Below are 23,069 nucleotides of genomic sequence, written 5' to 3'. Positions count from 1 at the left end.
GGAGATCCGCGGAGGGGTCGCAGCATCAGCCTGTCCCCAACAACCATCCTGCGCCTCGTCCAGATCGCCAGGCGCAGGACCAGTAGGTTGGCAGGGCCGAAAGGCCCCCACCAAATTTGATCCGTCCCGACGGAACTAGGATCGCCTCTCCAGTCAGGCATCCTTCGTCTCCAATCAGATATCCATCTCCTCATCGGCCCGTCCGAGATATCCCAGCCTATGGGAGTAGTAGGAGAAACCCGCCATCAGCTGGACCTTCCCGGCGTAGCAGGGCGCCAAGGGAAAGCCTAGATCCTCACCACCAAAGGCAGACTCCAAGCCTATCTAGCAGGAGCACCTAGACCGGTAGTCGCCGGAGTGATCTCTCTGGGGGAGACCTGCGTCAACGTTTGAGTTCTGCACAAAGTCATCAAACCACCCAGGGAGGCGACCTGCGAGATCGCCTTAACTCTCATAGGAGGGAACCAGCAGGAGGAGATGGCCATGCTCGCTCAGGGGGGGCCCTGTCCGAAGTACGTAACGGAGGGAATGCCCCAAACAACCTATCTCAAGATAGGAGGGGCAATAACCCACCAAATATGTACAATGGGTCCGGAGCTATTGAACAGACCCGGAATAACCACGGGCATCAGGACCAAACCCTCGAGCGCCTGGTTCAGATGGAAGAGCTGATGAGGAAACTCTTGTCAGAAAAAGAAAAAGATGAATATGATTCAGGGGACGAGATGGAACTCTTCGCCCCCAGCATAGCAGCAATGGCGTACCCATCTGGTTTCTGTATGCCGCACCTGTCAAAGTTCAATGGGGACGGAGACCCATCGGACCATCTAGGGATGTTCAACACCCTAATGATGGCCCACAACTTTGGCCCCGAGCTGAGATGTTTAATCTTCCCTTCCACACTGACTGGACCTGCCAGGCAGTGGTTCAAGCAAAGTAAAAGACAGTCAATCAGCTCCTGGAAGACTTTCTCGGCAGATTTCAAAAGGGCATTCTGAGCCTCCCAGGCCGCCCGTGTTCAGGCCGACTCCCTGGCTAACGTGAGGCAGCAGCCCGGTGAGACTCTGAAGGCCTACCTGAGCAGATTTGCGAACGTCGCTGCTCGAGCCAGAGACGCGGATGATAGCTCCAAGCTCATGGCAATGATAACTGGAATCCTCATCGGAGGAGATCTCTAGAAGGATATACAAAGGAAGGGAGTCAGCTCGGTTAGCGAATTCCTTAACAGGGCCCAAGAATGGATAAACTTGGAGGAAGCTGAAGCCTCAGCTGCGGGAACCAGCCAGGTCCCCGAACAGCCCGCTGGAGTGGGGACGGAGGTCGTGGCAGCGACCCAAAACGTCAGACAGAGCAACCAGCCCGATGGAGGCAAAAGAAAGGGAAATGGCGAAAACAGTCAACACGGCCAAAAGAAGAATAAGTCCGTAGACAAAGTCAAGCCTGTAACGACCCGGATTTTCAAGATTCGATAATGCGGAAATATAAATGTTTTCATTTAACAAAATGTCTCAAAAACCCATAGAAAAAAAAAACTTTTTGAAAAGTCGTATGGCCATACTTAACATTTAGTTACAAACATGTTTTATAAAGATTAGAGTGAGCCTAGTTTAGGAAAATTACACAACATTTCCAAAAATAAAAAGGCTTCCCAAAAGGTCGGTCCACATGTACATTTGCAAGGAAGACTCCAGCGCTCACTGCTCTGCCTTGCCCTTGCTCTTACCTACAACATGAAACAACTAGGTAAGCGAAAACGCTTAGTAAGATCAACTTCCAAACAAAGCAGATAGAGAAATAGGGATCCGGACCCATCCGGACCCTTCACAATCAATTTCAAGAACGCTAAAGCGTCCTGGCAAACTTATGGTCATGCCTGATAACCAAGGATAAATTAATTCACATCTAGATAAAAATCCTGCACTCAGAAAATCCCAGAACAAGCAGATATATTATATCGCAACTAATTCTTACCAACAATTATATCCCTGCACTCAGAAAATCCCAGAGCAAGCAGATATATTATACCACCATATAATTCGAGACCAACGCTCGACAATTTCCAACAATTCAGGCGTAACGCGCCCTCCAACATAATTGCTAATCTGTAAAAGAGAACTGAGTCTCCACACTAAGATCTAGCCAATAAATATCCTCAACAATGGTAACTATCGTGTTACCTAGGGCATCGCGACTTATCCAAGAGTGTAATCCAATTTACACGGTTTTACGGAGACTTTTATGTTAATCAGTGGTGCTGGTGAGCAGCTGCCCCTAGGGTGTTTAACCTCACTCAATCTTGGCAACCCCTAGTATCTCTAGGCACTCTCACGGAATGGCCAATATTCACGGCTGCTATCCGGGAATAACTTATCAGAGCACTTGCTCGGATTCTAACCGTCCAATGATTAAGTAAGCATGAGGGCCCCTAGGTCCCATTTATCTTGGCGCCCCTAGGTTTAACCAGCTTATCCTCATCTCATGGCCACTCGTCGCGGTAATGAACCGGACATAAATAAAATCAAGCAGTGTGACGGGGATCAACCGTCTAGGATATGACGGACTTCTACCGTTCATATTTTCTAAATCAGCACTCACTAGACTAACGTCTCTAAGCAACTTTCTATGACAGTCTATATATATGCATGTATCCCTATACTAACATACAAGACAATAATCATTTCATGTTGCAGCCATACAATATAAGTTGACTTACTTGGAGTCCTTAGCGCTCAGCAAGTTTTCACCCTCCAACGTTCAGTCCAGTTACGCTTAGCCAATACTGTAGTTATCCATACAGTATACTCGGATTAATTATGGCACTCATAATTCATTATTATTATTTTGGGCAGTTTAGTTATTTTAATAAAAGTCATTTGTAAGGATTTACAATCCTTATTTGGTTTTAAACCTATTAAGGAAAGTTATACAAAATATTCTAGACTAAACCCTAAGTCTCGGGGAGACCTATCCTAAGGTCTCGATACCTAGGCTCGGGTATCACAATGGTATTTCCCACAATCCGCTAAAAATCTTATTCTTTCCAGATATCGCTATTAACCCGCACTTTCGACTAGTCGGTTAAAATATGTAAGATTTTAGCCGGTATTATATCCAGAAAATACAAATAAATTCCTTAATTATTTTTAAAGAAAATAAACTCTTTAAATTTTCCTTTTATTTTTCTTAAGGTTTTAATATCTAAAAACCGTTTTAAGAAAATTGCCTAATTTGTCTTAATTAGGAAAACCGTTATAAATTTCTCATCTTGACTAATTAATTTTCCAAAAGCAATTAATCAATTTTACTTACTAGGAAAATAATTTATATAATTATTTTCTCAAAATATAGGGTTTTAAACCCTCTTTTAATTTATTAACTATTAATAAATTAAATCTCTTATTTTTAGAAAGAATAAAAACTCTTTAATAAAAATAATTCATTTAAACTCAAAGGGTAAATTTTAGTGAAAATATGATTTCAAGACTTACCATTTTATATCTTGAAATAAGCAAAATTTTACTTTTTACCTTATGTTCCAAAATCTCATTTTTACACTAAGTGTGAAAAACCTATTTTTCACATTTTTAACTACATACTTCGTTAGTTCATAACTTGAAATTTACTTACCCAATTGTTAGCAAAATTTCCCAATTCCATGTTTGTTATGCCATTTAGGTCTTCGTAAAATCTTAGGTCAAAATGAGCATTTTTGATTGGTGAAATCATTTTCCAACAATGAGGTAAAAATGACCTTATTTTCAAGTCCTTATTTTTTTCCAAACTTTGACAGTTAATAACTTTCAAACCGTTTAATATTTTCTTACAAAATTTTACAGTGGACTAATAGGTTATTCCAGAAATATGTCCACAAAATTTTAAAAAAAACTGGGTTCATTTTCCCTATACAGTGGCTGTCCAAATTTGGTTCCGAAAATAAGAATACGAAAAAACAGTTTTTTACCTAAACTTTGAAATATCATAACTTACTCATTTCTAAACATTTTTTAGTGTTTCAAAAGCTCAATTTTATGTACTCAATCTCAAAAACATCAGAGTACAGTTTAATTTTACAAAAACAATATACAGTGGCTGCTTGACCCCTTGGAAGTCACAGCTTAAAACATGTTTTGTTTTAGGGTATCCTACAAAACCCTTGGGGGTTTTGGTTCCCATTTTCAAAAATCAATACACATGCATCATAAAAATTATTAAACAACTACCATAACCTTATTACATCATCAACAAGAAACTCTAAGCATTAGATATACAAAATAATACTTAAAACTAAAAACCCTACAACAAACTCATCAAAAGTAAACTTTTTACCTCTTTGGTGTTCTTGCTTAAGGTTTGGACCTTCCTATAAGCTTTGACTCCTTCAAAACCTTTCAAAAACCCTAACAAACTTCCCCCAACAACATAGTCAATTAGCTATTTGAAACTCTATGCTTAAAACTTTACAAAAACCTAGATTAGTAAAAGTTTACCTTAGGGAAAATACTTCCTAGACCAAGACTTAGCCTCCAAGTTTTCCTTGGTGTTCTTGAGGTTGAATATTGAGAGAACACTTTGAATGGTCTTAAAAAATCAGATGAGAGTGAATGAGAGAGGGAGAGTGGTCGGATTTGGGGGTTAGAATGGCTCACACAACTCTTCAAAATATCACAAAACACTTGAGTGCTTTTCTACCCACTTGACTTCTTAATTAAAATGGGAGTTAAACTTTATAAAATTGGGTTCACACCACTCTAAAACACCACATGGCCGGCCACCCTTTCCCATATATGATCATTTCATTATTTTTTTATTTTTTTATTTTTTTATTAAAGGTTAATAAAGGTTTCATAAGAAGAAAAGTCCAAATTGGCTTTTGACACCTTTTTTTTCACTCTTATTAAGTTTTAATCACCAAACTTAACATTAATTAATTAAATTAAATGTCTCTCACATTTAATTTAATTAATCACATAGTAAAATTTAACCTAAGGTCCATTCATGGAATAAAATTCCCCATTTTGGTAAAATTAGGCATTTAACACAAAATGCCCTAAAATTTCCATTTTCTTTTAGGTTTATTATTTTTGACCAAACTTTAACTTTTATGAATGTATTTTATGCCCAAAATATAATTGCCATGATTTTTCATTTTATTTTCCGAGATTTTTACCCGATCAGGGTTTTTGTGTCGGTCCAGGACCGAAAGTCTTATCTTGACTTTTAAAATCACAAAATTCATATTTTGGCTAGCAATAACTCATGGAATACTTACAAACAAAATATAATATTATTTAAAATAATATTCTTAACCCGGGGGAAAATCCCGACCCGAGTCGTTTAAAGGTACCCGAAAATGCAGGACGTTACAAAGCCCGTCTTCGCGACTTATACAGAGCTCACCCAGTCTAGGGAGAATATCTTCCTAGCTAACTCTACTCGAGTCCCCTGGAAGAGGCCGGAGCTATTAAAGCACCACAAGGGGAAGAGAGACACCTCCAAGTTTTGCCGTTTTCATAACGATGTTGGCCACAATACCGACGATTGTAGGCATTTAAAAGATGAGATCGAGACTCTCATCCGAGCCGGCCCCTTGGCTCAATACACACGGAACAGGGTTCCAGCAAGTCGACCTGCTCCAGAAGTCCCGGCCAGTCAGCCTGGGCCTCGGGTAGATCAGGATGTCCCTCCTCCCATGGTTGGAGGAGAGATATCCACCATCTCTGGAGGTCTGCATATGGCCGGCACGAGCAGAGGCGCCCAGAAAAGATACGTGAACGAACTAAAGGCTCATAACGGAGTAGAGTTCATCCCGAAGCAGCGTTAGTCAAAGCAGCAGCTATTGGAGAGGCAACCGATCATTTTTACGGAGGAAGATGCGGGCCATGTCCAGTTCCCTCACAATGACCCTTTGGTCGTGGCAGTTCAGCTCGCCAATCGGAGGATGCAGAGGGTGCTGATCGACAGTGGGAGCTTGGTGAACCTCCTATTCTGGTCCACCTTAGAGAAGATGGGTTTGACCGTCGCCGAGCTGAAGGCGACCTCCATGATGTTGTATGGTTTTTCGGGAGAAGGATCAGCAGCAATAGGGACGATCGAGCTGGTGATCACCCTAGGAGAAGGATCTCGGACAGTATCCAAACTTCTCGAGTTCGTGGTCATTGACTGCTCCGCTGCCTACAACGCCATTTTGGGACGACCTACACTCATAGCTTTTGAGGCCGTCACTTCCATTCGCCACCTCGCGATGAAATTCCCTACTTCCACGGGAATATGCACTGTTCGTGGCGATCATCTCGCTGCCAGGGAATGCTACAACATTTCTATGAAGGGAAAATCTAAACCCGGGCAGCTGGCAATGGCCATTCAAGATGGTGAAGAGGAATCTCAGGAACCCTTAGCTGATCCTGAGATTGAAAAACCTCAAAGTGTCGAAGGGGAAAATGTCATCTTAAGTGAGGATATTGACCCCCGAATAGGCGAGGACAGATCCGAGCTCCAGACGATTGAAGAGCTCGAGGAAGTGAACATTGATCCGTAGAATCCATCACGGATGGTCAAGCTCGGGAAAAACCTCTGTAGCAAGAGGAAGGCGGAGTTGACTAAGTTTCTGTGGGATAACCTGGACATGTTTGCATGGTCCCATGAGGACATGGTGGGAATCAGCTCGAGTGTCATCATGCATACACTTCATCTGGATAAAAGCATTTCCGTCAAGTCCCAGAAGCAAAGATGCCTAGGAACAACTCGGGCTGAAGGCTTGGAGGAAGAGGTGGCCCGGCTCAAGAAATGCGGCTTTATCTGTGAAGCCAAGTTTTCAATATGGGTCGCCAACCCCGTGCTGGTCCCGAAGCCCAACGGAAAATGGCGGACCTGCATAGACTTCTCCGACCTGAATAAAGCCTGCCCCAAGGATTGTTTTCCACTGCCAAGGATTGACCAGCTGGTAGATGCCATGGTGGGGCACGAGCTCATGTCCTTTATGGACGCGTATTCAGGCTACAATCAGATTGCCATGAATCCGGCGGACCAGGAACACACCAGCTTCATGACCCCGACTAACGTCTATTGTTACAAGGTCATGCCGTTCGGGCTGAAGAATGCCGGAGCTACCTACCAAAGGTTAGTAAACAGAATGTTCGCAGGCCAGATCGGGAAAAACATGGAAGTTTACGTTGATGACATGCTAGTCAAGTCAAAGACTGCTGATAACCATGTTTCCGACCTGGAAGAATGTTTTAGGATACTACGGGAGTATGGCATGAGACTTAATTCGCAGAAGTGCACTTTTGGAGTCGCGTCCGGGAAGTTCCTGGGCTTCATAGTCAATACCCAAGGAATCGAGGCAAACCCCGACAAGATCAGATCCCTGCTTGAGCTTCCCTCGCCCAAGTCGCGAAAAGATGTCCAAGGTCTGACAGGAAGAGTGGCAGCCCTCAATCAGTTAATTTCCAAGTCCACCGATAAGTGTTTGCCATTCTACAACCTGCTCCGAGGAAACAAGAAGTTTGAATGGACAGAGGAGTGCGAAAGCGCATTCCTCGACCTGAAGGCACATCTGGCCAAGCCGCCCGTACTATCCAAACCCAAAGCAGGAGAGCCTCGTTTTCTCTACCTGGCTGTCACTGGGGATGCAGCTAGTGCCGTGTTGGTACGAGAAGAAGGCCGAGGTCAGAAACCAGTCTACTACATCAGCAAGAGACTTCTCGGGGCTGAATCCCGGTACCCGTTGATGGAGAAATTGGCGTTCTGCCTTATCACGGCCTCGCAAAAGCTCAGACCATATTTCCAGTCCCACTCGATACACGTCATGACCGATCAACCTTTAAGGCAGGTTTTGCAAAAACCTGAAGCATCGGGACGTTTGTTAAAATGGGCAATCGAACTCAGTCAGTTCAAGATTTTGTACATTCCGTGAACTGCTATAAAAAGTCAGGCCCTGGCCGATTTTATGGCAGAATGCACGGGATTCCAGGAGGATCCCGCAGAAGACTCACCCCAAGTCACCTCGCCCCAGGCGTCGTGGAGGATCTTTGTAGATGGTTCGTCCAACGAGAACGGCTCCGGAGCTGGAATCATTTTGATATCCCCCGAGGGACATAGATTCCACTCGGCGCTGAGATTTGGATTCAAAGCCTCCAACAACGAGGCCGAATACGAAGCTTTGCTGGCCGGGCTGGGGATAGCCTAGGAGTTGAAGGCGAGCTCCGTCCAGTGCTTCAGTGACTCCCAGCTCGTGGTAAACCAGGTTCTGGGCGAATATCAAGCAGGGGACCCAAGATGGCCGCCTATCTGGCAAAGGTAAAAGCTGAGCTGTCCGCGTTTGAGCGAGGCTCGATCGAACAGATACCTCGGGAGCATAACGCTAACACAGACGCTCTTGCCAAGCTCGCCACCTCTGGGGAAACGAAGACCTTGGGGCTAGTGCCAATAGAGTTCTTGGAGAAACCAAGCATAGTGGATGTCAGGACGGAGGTCGAGATGATCGATGCCAGGCCGACCTAGATGACCCCCATCCTTGAGTATCTCGTCGAGGGAAAGCTGCCTGAAGGGCGTAATGATGCGCGGCGAGTACTCTATCAAGCTCCCAGGTATACTATAGTAGATGGGGTGTTATACCGGCGTGGGTACTCCCTGCCTCTCCTACGATGTGTTCTTCCAGGTGAAGCAAAGGCCATCCTGCAGGAGGTGCACAAGGGTTTTTGCGGTGACCACACTGGGGGGAAAAACTTGGCCTTAAAGGTCCTAAGGCAAGGGTATTACTGGCCAACTCTGTCCAAGGGCTCGATTTCATACGTGAAGAAGTGCGACAAGTGCCAGCGGTTCGCCGCAGTTTCCCGAGCTCCTCCAGTCGAGCTAAAGATGATCTCGTCCCCATGGCCGTTTTCCGTTTGGGGGATAGACTTGGTTGGCGCCCTCTCCACTGGAAAGGGCGGGGTCCGTTACGTCGTGGTAGCCATCGACTACTTTACGAAGTGGGCAGAGGCAGAACCTTTGGCAACGATAACGTCCAAAAAAGTGCTTGACTTCGTGGTTAAAAGCATTATCTGTCGATTCGGCCTGACCAAGAAGATCGTTTCCGATAACGGCACTCAGTTCGACAGCGACCTGTTCACCTAGTTTTGTGAAAGGTATTGAATTGTGAAAAGTTTCTCCTTCGTGGCCTATCCTCAGGCGAATGGCCAGGTCGAAGCTGTCAACAAGACTCTAAAGGCGAGCCTCAAGAAGAGATTAGATGAAGCGAAGGGGGTCTAGCCGGAACAGCTCCCCCAGGTCCTATGGGCATACCAGACCTCGCATCGGACTCCTACGGGTCATACTCCTTTTTCCCTAACCTTTGGGAGTGAGGCAATCCTCCCCGTGGAGGTTAAAGTGCTTTCGCATAGGGTCCAATCTTACGACCAGGACCGCAACCACGAGCTACTGTGCAATTCCCTTGACCTAGTTGATGAAAGGCGAGAAGAGTCGCAACTCCAGCTCGCCCATTATCAGCAGAAAATCACTCGCTATTTCAACTCCAAAGTCAAAAAGCGCGCCTTTAGCGTTGGTGACTTGGTCCTAAGGAGAGTTTTCCTGGCCGGGAAAGATCCCAAAGATGGAGTCTTGGGACCAAACTGGGAAGGACCGTACCAGGTCATCGAAATCATTAAGGAGGGAACTTATAAGTTAGCTCGGCTTGATGGAGGGGCAGTCCCGCGGACTTGGAACGCCATCCATTTAAAGAAATATTATCAATGATTCACTTGTAAGGCCTAGGAGGGCCATTTTTTATGTATTAATGAGAATCAGCTTTTTGTACATGTTTGCTAGTGTAATCTAAAGTAACCACAAAAGACCCTTTCCCAGTTACTAGGGGGGCATATGGTACCTGGATATAACCAAGTCTCCTTAATGACTTAGAAGTTGATTCATATCGATTGACCATTGTTTTTCTTAAAAAACGCGAGATATTGATAAGGATTAACGATAACTAAGTCCTATCCTGGATATAACCGGGTCATAAAACTTAGAAGTTGATTTAAATCTATTGATCGTTGTTCTTCCTAAAAGAGCTCGAGATATGGATAAAAGTTAACGCGAACTAAGTTTTCAAAATAAGTTCCTGGTCATAACCGGGTCATAAAACTTAGAAGTTGATTTAAATCTATTGATCGTTGTTCTTCCTAAAGAGCTCGAGATATGGATAAAATTTAACGCGAACTAAGTTTTCAAAATAAGTTCCTGGTCATAACCGGGTCATAAAACTTAGAAGTTGATTTAAATCTATTGATCGTTGTTCTTCCTAAAGAGCTCGAGATATGGATAAAAGTTAACGCGAGCTAAGTTTTCAAAATAAGTTCCTGGTCATAACCGGGTCATAAAACTTAGAAGTTGATTTAAATCTATTGATCGTTGTTCTTCCTAAGAGCTCGAGATATGGATAAAAGTTAACGCGAACTAAGTTTTCAAAATAAGTTCCTGGTCATAACCGGGTCATAAAACATAGAAGTTGATTTAAATCTATTGATCGTTGTTCTTCCTAAAGAGCTCGAGATATGGATAAAAGTTAACGCGAACTAAGTTTTCAAAATAAATTCCTGGTCATAACCAGGTCATAAAACTTAGAAGTTTATTTAAATCTATTGATCGTTGTTCTTCCTAAAGAGCTCGAGATATGGATAAAAGATTAACGCGAACTAAGTTTTTCAAAAAATTGTAACCAAAATGCGTAAGGGCAAGAAAGAGGATCAATTAAAAGAGTTGAATCAAATTTTCTCGAGGTGGAAGCACCTCATGCAAAGGTTACACAAAAAAAAATATTAAAAAATAGTGAAGGGCGCAAGAGAAGAAACACCCTAAGCTCCGCCAGGTGACCTCTTGGAGGTCGCCGTCTCGCCTTGCTCAGCTGCACCAGAGCCTTCCCTGGCCTCGGAGAGCGCTTCTTTATCAAGGCGAGCTTGGAACTTCACCAGCAAGCGCTCCCAGAGGCTCGCCGACAGGAAGGAGAAGTCAGCGTCCGGATTGTAGGCCCAGCAATGGTAGAACAGGTCTTCCAGGGACTTTTCCGAAGTTGTCTGCTCGGCCTCTAGGGCGGCCCAGGCGGCCTGAGCCTCAGCCTTCGCGGCATCTAGGTATGTCCGCGAGGTGGCGAGGGAGGTCTCGAGCTCTTGGACCTTCGAGCGGGTTTTTTCCAACTCGACCTGCAAGGCCACCAAGGCATCCTTAGCCGCCTGCAGGGTCATCTGGTGCTCGCTCCTCATGTCCTCGAGCTGAGTTTTGGTCCTGGCGATGCTCCGGTGAAGGGCAACGGCGCTCTGCGAAGGTGAAAAGACAATTGCCTTAGAAAAAAGAGAAAAAAACAGGGCAAAATGTAATGATAAAAACCACAAAAAGGTTAGTTAGCTTACCGTCATGGCCATGCCCAGTGAAGACTCCAGCACGCCCACTGGGCTCATTGTCTCGATGGCCCGGAGCTCCTTCTTGGTGAACTTGTATATATGGCTGACGGCGTAATTTGCCGACTCATACACCGTTCCCCGGAAGGCTTCGGGGATCTTCCCCAGGTCCTGGGATTGACTGGGATGCGTACCTCAGAGGGTACAATCGTCGAGGTCCCGAGCTTCATTCCTACGTCCCGGGCAGCGGCCGGAGCTCGCGGAGGGGGTGGAGGCATGTTGCTTCCCCCTGCAGCAGCAGGAACCGCTCCCATGACCTGGGCAGCTGGGGCTTTCTCCTTCTCCTTTGCAGGAGACTTGGCGGGGGTCCCGACGGCGTGCTTGGACGTCTGGAGCCTCTTCATCCTTGGCCCGGCGGCCCCTGCTGGGGGGTTCCCCCCGAAGAACGCACCTCGCAGGCTCTCCTCGGGCTGAGACATCTCTTCTGTCAAAACAAAAACATGGTTAGTACGAGAGTTAGCAATCATGCAAAAACAAAAACAAAGGGGTAAAGAGAGAAATTCGAGTATATGAATACTAAGGGAATCCTACCCCCCGAGCTAGAAGAAGAATCTAAGTTGATTACTTCCCAAGCTGGCGCAAGTTCTGGGTCCGAGGCTGACTCAGGGCTAGATTCCTCTACATATTGCCTAAGCCCCGGAGCTACGGCACCCCTCCGGAGTGATGGCCATGACCGAAGGTTGGTCCCATACTCCTCGAATAGGATCGACCTAAAAGCTAGGGTGTTATCTACTACTACGGTACCCCTAGGCCGACTATCTTGGTAGTCTAGCACAAGCCGGTCGACACAATGGAGCAGGGTTGTGTTCAAGTCCGGATCACTTCGGTGACGATGGACGAGCTGCCTAGGATTGAACCTAGCCAGCCGGGGGTCTGCTGTGGCCCTATCTAGATTCCTAAACATGTAAGGGTTACCTTGGCCAAAAGGACCCGCGGCTGCTCCGGATTAGATCCTCTCCTCGCCCGTCCTTTGGGCAGCCTCCAAAGCCCGCTTCCTGTTCCTCACGAGGGGAACTTCGTCGTCCTCGTTCTCCTCATCTTCATCCCCCGCGACCTCCTCCACGATGATGGGTCTGGTGTCGCGAGTTGGGGGAAGCCCCCGGGGCCTCTTTAGGTTCAAAGTCTGATTTGGGAAAATCAGCTTGCAGGCCACCATCGTCTCGTCCGTTACGAGCACACGATAATCTTTCTCACTGGGGGGCAAGCCCGCCAGTGTCTCGTATTGGGCCCCGAGGGTCACAGATTTCTCTGTCCTCGCGAAGATGGCTGCAGGATTAGTCTAAGTCAGAAAGGGATACGGGAGGAGCTAAAACGACACTTAACTTACGAGCTAAGGATAAAAAAAAAACACTTACGAGGACGATTGAAGTAGTGGAGCTCGCAGTTTCTGAACCCCGTCGACATGAAGAATTGATCCTTGAAGTCATTGGGGTGGCTGGGCAGCTCGATGACCGCAGCCGTATTGGGAAATCGGGTTAAGTAGTAAAACCCGTCACCTCGCCCCCGCTGATCCGGGCTGGCCTTGAGGCAGAAGAAGTACAAAATGTTCGCTGGAGTGGGGACCTCCCACTCGTGCTTCAAAAATAAATATCTCAACCCCGCCAACAACCGATAAGAGTTGGGGGGGAGCTGAAATGGGGCCAACCTCACATAATTCAGGAAGTCAGCAAAATACTGAAGGCCCCCGCCTTAAAATGCTCACCGCTCCAGGCAACGAACGATTCGTCGAGCGGCGCACAGCTCCGCTCGCCTTTCGCGGGAGGTCGGGCAATCACTGACGTCCTCCCCAGTGCGATGTTGTGGGAGAGGAATATCTTATTGATCTTTGTCTGGTCGGTAATCTTTGAGACGATCCTCTCCGCCTCAAAAAATGCATCAGGAGCCACCTCGAGCTCCTTCTCCACTGCCGGCCCAAAGCGGGGGATCGGGGAGTCAGGCATCACCGCTTTTCCTTTGTCCTGCTGGGAGGCCGAGTTGCTGATGGTCTTCTGTGGGGCATTCCTCTTTGGTGCCATCTGGTCGCCTAGCAAACAAAAGAAAAGATTTTAGAAAAGGCTACCTAAGCATGAGGAAGAATCAAAGTGTTATTTGCACGAGCTGAGGTAAGCCCAGCCCATGGAGAGTGAGACCACGCGGTTCTATGAACACGCGTCTGTGCTCCCAACAGATCCCAGATTACTCAGAATTCGTGTGTCAGGAGGGTCAGGATAGAATTTGCCTTGGGGGGAAAGTTTTAGCAGGCAAGGAAGGAAAAACCGCCTGTGAAGCGTGTCCCCTAAGCTACCCTGTTTTGCACCCAAAATACCAAAACTTCTACCCAGAAATTTTCCCCAGAAAATGCATCCTGTAAACCATACTCCCAAACGTTTTCCTACAGCAAAAATACCCTAACCTAAAAGGCTTCCACCCTTCATACCCACAAAAACCAGTAAACCCTTGCATGTGGCTACAGTAAATATTTACCTAAGCTACAGTGAAAAATATTTTCAAAACACGCATGGTCAGGAGACTTACAATGTTTGGCTGGAAGGTGGATGAAGGTGTCGCCTAGGTGGGAGCTTCGTCGGAGTGTTTGTTTCCAAAGCTTTGAAGAAGTCCTTACGCCTGAGCTTCTTGAGCAACTGAGAATGGCAGTCACGAAGAAGAGGGTTTCTTTTTCTTCTGAGATGAAGAGAGAAGAAGGAAGGAAGTTCTGAGAAATTTCAAATGAAAGGGTGGCCCATGCGTAGGGTGGCCACCCCTTTTATATACGTGATGGGACACATATAAAGGGCCGTTGGATGGCCCTGATGAGGGATCCGAGGCCCTCCACTCGAAATACGAAACGACGGCTGGGCATAGGCTAGGCCATTAAATGCGGTTCTCGTAAGACGTACCGTCACCAACCACGATGTTCCACGTATCAGGCGCTTGCGTAAGATGTGGAATGTGAAGAGTTCATGGGGAAGCCTAAAAGCCCCTACTGTGGCCTTATACGACGTGGTATTGTTGGAGATGTGCCCTGAAAGCATATGTAGTAGACATTGTTTTTATGAAATAAATAAATAAATTGAATTTGTTATGCATATATTTTATGGACTATATTATTCTATGATAATATTATGTAAATATCAGGAAAATTCCTAAGTTCATGAATGTAATCTCAAACACGTATTAGTATGAGAGGATTGTGTTTGACATAAATGAACTTGAATAGTTCGCAGTAAAATAAAGTTATGGAATCTTTAGATTAATTACTACAAGTACGGTCCACTAGTATTATGAATACATGTGATCTAGATCCGGATCACTAGTGTGGTAGGACACTTTAGTGGAGGTGCTTTATATATTGAGAATATATAGAACTGGACCAGATATGTTTATTAATACTTAGTTAAATACCGTTTCGAAGTATTAATTAAATATATCAACTGATGATCATATACAAATAGATCTTAATCCTGAGGTTACTATGAACTCCTGTTTATGTTATATGAGTTTTTTGATTCACTTGTTAGGGTCTGTCAGAATGATCAGGCTAAAAACTTTTGTTTTGGGAACTCATTATTATAGATGGGTGGGGACATAGTATACAGATATGGAATCTATACCTTCTTGCAAGAGATTGAATGATGGTTCTCTTAAGGGTTGACTTTTGGGACTGAAAGGTTATTGAGCTCAAATTCATAATTTAGTTATGAATTAACCTTCACTAGTAGAGTCAATGGTACTTAAGGAAACAAGACATAATTAAAAGGGTAAAACGGTAATTTTATTCCCGATTAATTATGAACCATTATTAGAGGGTCAAGTTGTATGCAATGATTAAATCAATGGACGCTTTATGATTATAAAGTACTCAGTAAATGAAATGTCTATAATTACAAGAGTTCAATCTCATATTTATAGTGGAATAATCATGAGATTAATAAATTAAGATTATTTAATTAAAGAGTTTAATTAATAATCTCAAATTTATTGGAGCTTGGAATTATAGGTCCATAGGTCCCCATAGCGGCTCTATCAACACTGTTCAAGGTAAGAGTTAAAATGAAGGGAAAATAGTTTAAAGACATATTTAGGAAGAAATTTGTTCTTCAGGCCAAATATGCAATTATATGATAATGGTGATTAATTAATTAATTACAAATTAGTTGTAGTTAACCAAATTAATTAATATTTAATTATTATATAATTTTCGAAATTATACTAAATAATTAAATTAAATTTCGAAATTTAATTAAATAATTAATTAATTGTAATTTTCGAAATTATGATTAATTAAATATTTATTTTCGAAAATTTGGGTTTAATTAATTAGTAGAATTAATTAAATATCTTTATTTGAGTGGGAGATGATAATCTGATAAGTTCAAATTGGATTTGAATTTAAAAGATTGATATTTATTCAAATAATTAATTATATTTGATAATTAATTAAAAAGATAGTTAATTTGAATTAGCTATCAGGTTGTTAGATCTTATCTGACAAAAAAATTTGAATAAATAATTAAATAAAATTTGAAAAACCAATATCCCTAGAAATTAGGAAGCTACACGTTCACACACAGTCCAAGACTGTGTGTGGCGTGTAAGGGCTGGCATTTTCAGGGATGAGATTTTCAATTTTATTTGTTTAATTAATTAATTAATGGATAATTCAAAAAATTGGTTTTTTGAATTTTTTCATTAATGGAATAATTAATTAATTAAAAATTAAATTGTAAAATGGTTACATATTTAATTTTTAAATTTTGAATATTTTCTGTTAAGTAAGACTGATCAGATTATTATTCAAAGATAAGAGAAGTGAGTGTGAGACAACTCAGAACATTCGCTCTGTGAAAAATAGAACGATAGTTTTCTCTCTCTCTGAAAATAAAGAACCAATTCTCAGGCCTATTCTCTTGATCTCATGAGTTGAGTACATCAAGAAGAATCACAAATAAACTATCCTTCATTCTCTAAGTGCTCACACATTTCTTGAGGTGTAGAGAACGCTTTGGAAGATCTTGGTGTGAGTACGTAGGAGCGGCTTGGATAGGAAGATCGTTCTAAATACGAAAAGATAGCAAGGACACTTGATAAGCTTCAAGAGGTATGATTTCTATTAGTATCTTGTTTATGATTAATGTATGTATATTAATGGATCCGCATATTTAAAGGTAGTTTAAATATGTTACAAAATTTTTGTTGTACACTGGGCCAACCACACCACCTTTCCGCTGCGTATTAGGAAACTCGTTCCTAACAGGTATACCACGAGCAGGGGCTTGGGGGGCAGATGTACGCCCTGATTTTCCCACAGGCTTATTAGCGAGTTGAGCTGCGGCCTAATCATGATTATCTCGTGGACATCCCCAACACCGGAGCTGCCGTCATAAGGTCGTACCTCCTTAGCTCGAGGTAACCCAAGGGTTCGCCAAGCTTGCCTAAGAACTGAGTTCGGACTCTGAAGGCCGAAGGTCGAGTTAGGTATCCAGATCGTGGTACGAGCTGGATCTGGAGGCTATGACCCTTTGTAAAGTTAACACACGCAAAGTAAACGTGCATATATCAGACATCACGTGTCTGATATGCCCCTGACTTCTCGGGCACGCAGCAAGAATGTGCGTATTCAGACACCCACGACTGGGTTGGGCCGTGCGGCCCATTACCTCCTTACCTATTGATTTGACCACACTTATGTGTCAGGTTTAAGAATTAATCATGATTGTCACAGAGTTGATACGATAGGTAAGAAGGTCACGAGATGACCTTCTTACCAACTCCCAGGTGCCTTCTCCTATAAATATGGAGACCCTGAGAGTTGATAAGGGTTGGATTCTCTCTTGTAAGAAATACCCTATAATCAAATACCCAGTATATAGCAATAATACTGACTAGTGGAGTAGAAGGATTTTAACCTTTGAACCACTTAAAAAACGTGTCTTGAGTCACCCTTTCATTGCTAAGATCATATATCTGTTTCGGTTCAACATTAGCACTAATCCCTTTCTCTTCTTTTCTTAATTATCTGTTGGCGAAGAACCGCGTCAACATTGTTAATTAAAGAATTTGGGGATAAGATTTTTATTTATCTTTAATTTTAATGTAATTGAGGTTATATTTTGTTAAAAAATTTCTTTTAATGAAAAAAAATGTTTTTTTTTCAAATTTTATTTATTTTTAACTGAATAATATTTTATTTTAAATTGATAAATTAACTAATTTAAAAAAAAAAGTAAGGGTATTTTGGTCCAATTAAAAAAATTGTTTGACCAAAATCAAACTCAGGGTATTAAAATGTTGCATTTTGTAAAATACATGGTCCAAATTATTATTTAACAAAACAGAAAGTCTGATCCGTAACTTTTACAAAAACAAAGATGCAAAATGATATTTACCTAATAATAATAAGCATTAGCATCACAATACTAATTTGACAAGAATAAATCATATTTCCATTTCATAATTAATATACAAGATTCGATGATATCGATAACAAAGAAATAATAAGCCAAAAGAGAGCACAAACATAATGTAATTTACTCTTAATGGCGAGAACTTTGAGGGCGGAAGTAATATTTTAGCAAAATGGTATGTAAGGAAGTAATATATTAAGCGGAAATATTTATTTTTTAACTTTTGGTTGAATGAATTCAATTCATTATATTCCCCGAAAAAAAATCAATTCATTATATAATATTTTTCAAAGCTTCATTTATTTAATAAATTTATTGGTATCCATCTATTAGATTACTGAACTCAACAGTACCTTAGCTAAGGCTAGTTGCTCTCTTCTCATGTGCCGCAGTGACCTTTTCTTTAGTTATTTAATGTAAATATTTTCATCACCAAATACCCAAAACCACATACACATGCAGTGTTCTTCCACACCCTTTTTTCACATTCACTCTCCCCTTTTTTATACAGATCACCGTCACCGTCACTTCATCTTCGATTTTGAGCCCAAGACTGCTTTGATTCTTGTCACTATCTTTAACTCTAGGTAGATTCGAGGGCTGCCATCTGGAAAAGTAAAAGGAAGAAAAAGGAAAGATTTTGATTCAAAAGGTGTGTGCTTGTGTTTACTATTGGCTGAATTTTTTTGGATTCTGACTCTGACCCAAGTGAGTTAAACCATAGTTGCTATGGTTAAGTGCCTTTTGGCTAGTTTTTGGGTTGAATCAAGGAAATGGGTCGGTGTGAATTGTTGATTTGGTGGTGAATTGAGAGAAGAATTTGTGAAAGATGCGGCGGCGGCCGGCCGATTACCGGCGCTCGGTTAGGAGAAGGTTTCCTCATTGGATCTGGGTTCTTCTTGGATTGTTCTCTATTGCAGGCCTGTATTTGTTCATAGTTCACCATAACCAGAATGAAGATCGGGTAGAACAGCCGATACTGGTAAGAGAATAGAGAGTATTTGTTATTTAATTGATCCTTGGTGTTTTTAGAGCAATGCCCATTTGATCTTTGATGCATTGAATTGTCGTGTGTTTTCGAACTATGTCGTTTGAATTGATCCCTGTTTTTATGCTGAAATTTTGATAGAAATGGCGAATGAAAAGTTGGGAGGGGTTTCAGGGGTTGTTTAGTTTTTGAACTTTTGGAGTTTGTTGTTTTGCGGTACATGGGAGGCTTTAAATGACTAAATTCAATAATTTGATTTCAATTCTGATTGTTGACTGGACTGACTGACTATTGCTTTAAACTGGATTATTCAGTGCTTTGCTATTAATCACTATCATTCAGCTTGCCCTTTAAAATGTGAGTCACAATGGTATTGATCTTATTGGGTATTTTGGCTATGAGGAGATTCTGTTTGTGTTGCATCTCATTATGATCTTTCAGCTGACGAAATCAATATATTTTTTTTATCATAACTTCAAGTACGGATCAACTGTTATCTTAAATCGCACTTTGTTTTTCACTGGTTGGCAATTGTAGTATTTTGCAAATGTAAAATCTTTACACGAATTGCTGTTATGGTAAAGTGGAAAATCACTTCTGTTTTAATTTATACTCCCAATTTTTATGCCAAAATACATTCTGTAAGAGTAAAATTTCTGACTTTGTTAAAAAGAAAAGGTTGTAATTTCTGACCAAGATTTTGTAGAATCTGTTTGTAGTTATTTCCAATTTTGTGACTGAAGAAATGTACAATTTTAACTTCAGGGAACTAGATAGTTCACGATGATATAATATTACCTTCTTCATTAGTCAAGTCGTTGAAGGCTGAAAGTAATTTCATGCACTATAGCAATGTTCAAACTTGTTCCATTTATCATTATGGCACAGAACCATTATTGCGAATTTTCCTTTCTAGATCTCTGTTGTCACATATATTGCTGAAAAATATATTAGTGTTTTTTTTTTCATGCATGCAATATTTTTAATGATCCATTCACACGATGCTTGTTTAACATGCTATCTTTTGCATAATAAACATAGTCTGTGAGGACTTTATTTATTTACTAAGTTGTTCTTGTAATTTGGTTTGGTTTGGGTGCAAAACTGAGAAGTACATGATATTCTTAATAATCTCTAATCAGAGTTGTATAATGTTCACCATAATATATCAGCACTACAATTAATGTATGGTTATGTTATTGTTCTTTCACCTCTGTGGTTTGTTTTTTGATTTTGGATATATTATGGTCTTGAAGAATCGGCATTCAGTTAAACAGCAAATAACATAATTGTAATTTAAAGTTGATGGAACTTCAAAGAACAAAAAGATATGCTATATGCTAAAATTTTCCCTTATGGTTGTGATAAGTTTATCGGATTTTCTGTGAGCATGAAATGCCTTACAAAAAATTGAGCTTGTAGTGATTTAATGATAGTTAATGGTAGTCATGTCAACATGAGAATTTTGATGGTAGCTTTGGCAATTTTGAGAAAAAATAATTTGGAACGATTTTTAAGGAGAAAGATAAGCTATAGTAATTATTAATTATCAATAAGTTTCAAGAGATCCTTTGTTATTGCCTTAATCAGTTAATCATGATTATGACTGTAAGTGATAATAGTTAGTAGATTTGGCAAGTATTACATAAAATGGTTTCAGGTTAGTATTAATAGGAGAAATAGATTGATATTGGGCTGCTTAGTATTTGAATGTACTTTTGTTTAATTCATGGTTTCATTCGTGATATTACATCTATATCAAACTGTTATTGGTTGATACAGTGGTTGATTTCTGTCAGAGGATGCTTAAAGCGGAAATATTTAACACTGCAAACATGTGGTTCAGTGTTTTTAACATTAGAGGCCATATATTCTATTGACTAAAAAAGTTTGTCTTTGAACTATTCAACTTTAAAATTGAAGATTAAGTTAGGTTTAGGAGAAAAAATTGGTATTACTGTTTCGTCAAACAATACTGATAGAAGAGAGAAACATATTAATATATATAGAAATACATACACACTGTAAATTTGGCTGTTACAGTATTTGTTTTTTTACCACTTTGTGGACATATTAGTCATAGGATATTATATTATATGATTTATTAACTGCATACTGCAAAGTTCATCAGTGACTTTTCTATGGCAGGAGAAAAACTCAAGAATCCAACATGTTGCCCGTGAAGATTTGAATTTTATGCAAGAAATATTAAGTGCTTCCTCATTTTCTCGGCAGTTAGCAGAGCAAATAACACTAGCTAAAGCATATGTCATTATTGCCAAGGAGCACAACAACCTTCATCTTGCTTGGCAGCTTAGCACAAAGATCAGAAGCTGTCAACTTTTGCTATCAAAAGCAGCTATGCGGGGGGAGCCTTTAACATTTGAGGAAGCAGAACCAATAATTAAGAGCCTGTCATCTCTAATATTTAAAGCACAAGACACTCATTATGACATTGCGACAACAATAATGACAATGAAGTCTCACATTCAAGCCCTTGAAGAGCGTGCAAATGCGGCAACTGTTCAGAGCACTGTGTTTGGCCAACTAGCAGCTGAATCGTTGCCCAAAAGCCTCAGTTGCCTAATTGTTAAGCTTACAACTGATTGGCTTTTGAAGTCATATCTGCAAGAACTTGCAAATGAAAATAGAAACTCTCCACGGCTTGTGGATAACAATCTTTACCATTTCTGCATATTTTCAGATAATGTGCTGGGCACATCGGTGGTTGTCAACTCCACTGTCTCCAATGCCGAACATCCAAAACAGCTGGTCTTCCACATTGTTACCAATAGAATCAACTATGGTGCAATGCAAGCTTGGTTCCTGAGCAATGACTTCAAAGGATCTACAATAGAAGTGCAGAATATTGAGGAACTTTCATGGTTGAATGCTTCTTATGCCCCAGTTGTCAAACAGCTTCTAGATACAAATTCACGGGCCTATTATTTTGGGGGCTTTCAAGATTTGAACACTGAGCCAAAATTACACAATCCCAAGTATCTGTCTTTGCTGAATCACCTGAGGTTTTATATCCCACAGATCTATCCACAGCTAGAGAAGATAGTTTTTCTTGATGATGATATTGTTGTCCAAAAGGATCTGACCCCACTTTTTTCGTTGGATCTACATGGCAATGTGAACGGAGCAGTAGAAACTTGTCTTGAAGCATTCCATCGTTATTACAAGTATCTCAACTTCTCAAACTCAATTATAAGCTCCAAAATTGATCCACAAGCATGTGGATGGGCATTTGGCATGAATGTGTTTGATCTAATCGCATGGAGGAAAGCAAATGTAACTGCAAGGTACCATTACTGGCAGGAGCAGAATAGTGAAGGGACGCTTTGGAAGCTGGGAACTCTTCCTCCTGGTCTTTTGACTTTTTATGGTCTGACAGAGCCACTTGACCGGAGATGGCATGTCTTAGGATTGGGCTATGATATAAATATAGACAATAGATTGATTGAGAGCGCAGCTGTTATTCATTTCAATGGGAACATGAAACCATGGCTGAAGTTGGCCATTGGCAGGTACAAGCCTTTGTGGGAACGGTATGTAAACCAAAGCCACCCTTGTATCCAAGAATGCATCACAAGTTAAAGTATGCTACTTTCCTGCCGGTGGTACTTTTTGTGATCTACACAAACTTTTTAAAACTTCCAATCTGGGCTTACATTACTGTAGAGTCAGAAGTAGAAAATTTTGACTTTGTTAGGAAGTTATCCTTCTTCTCCACTATAGTATTTTACAAGAGCAAAAAAGATTTCTTTTATACATTAGAAACTCCAAACGTACTAGGCAAAAAAGTGTGAAAGATTCATTTTTGGTTGATGGGGTTTTCGTGTTACCCTTCTGCCAGCCATAGAATTATTTGTTCAGCTATTCTTGTAATAATTATCAGCTCTTTTTAATTTATGTTGTAACAAAACAAATTTTCCCCCTCTCTACTGTTTCACTTAACAATCAACTAGAAAATCCTATGTTGAGTGAAATTTTTGAAATTGTCGGTTCTCCAATTATAGATTTCAATGTATTATTATGGTTGATGCTACTGATTGATTGTTAGTACAGAGTGCACTTTTGAGTTTTTCCGTAGTTGTAGTGGTGGAACATGTCATTTGTTTTTTGTTTTGAGAGTTAGCTTGAACTCGCTATTTCTTGCAAAATCATAGGACTAAAAAGATCGTTCTTTTATAACTCGGTCCATTTTAGGTCCAGCAAATGCTCCCAATTTTTTATTCTAAACCATGGTTTTCAAGTTACTGC

At 41.3% G+C, this 23,069-nt stretch overlaps 1 protein-coding gene across 1 annotated transcript; it reads left to right on the top strand.

Moving 5' to 3' along the window:
• The first annotated feature begins 18,135 nt into the window (after positions 1–18,135).
• On the top strand, positions 18,136–22,854 carry LOC133830745 (hexosyltransferase GAUT11). Its single transcript, XM_062260794.1, has 2 exons — positions 18,136–18,794; positions 20,949–22,854. Exons 1-2 carry the CDS (start codon positions 18,642–18,644, stop codon positions 22,401–22,403), a joined length of 1,608 nt encoding a protein of 535 aa, XP_062116778.1. The 5' UTR covers positions 18,136–18,641; the 3' UTR covers positions 22,404–22,854.
• Positions 22,855–23,069: the final 215 nt, after the last annotated feature.

Source organism: Humulus lupulus, chromosome 4 (assembly GCF_963169125.1).
Source record: "Humulus lupulus chromosome 4, drHumLupu1.1, whole genome shotgun sequence".
NCBI classification, from domain to species: domain Eukaryota; kingdom Viridiplantae; phylum Streptophyta; class Magnoliopsida; order Rosales; family Cannabaceae; genus Humulus; species Humulus lupulus.
The sequence above is the reverse complement of the archived record's forward strand: the minus strand, read 5'-3'. Positions and strand labels throughout refer to the sequence as shown.

Coding starts and splice junctions, on each gene's coding strand:
- LOC133830745 (XM_062260794.1), top strand. CDS start 18,642: ATGCGGCGGCGGCCGGCCGATTACCGGCGCTCGGTTAGGAGAAGGTTT. Junction 18,795..20,948: donor GGGTAGAACAGCCGATACTG/GTAAGAGAATAG, acceptor TTTCTATGGCAG/GAGAAAAACTCAAGAATCCA.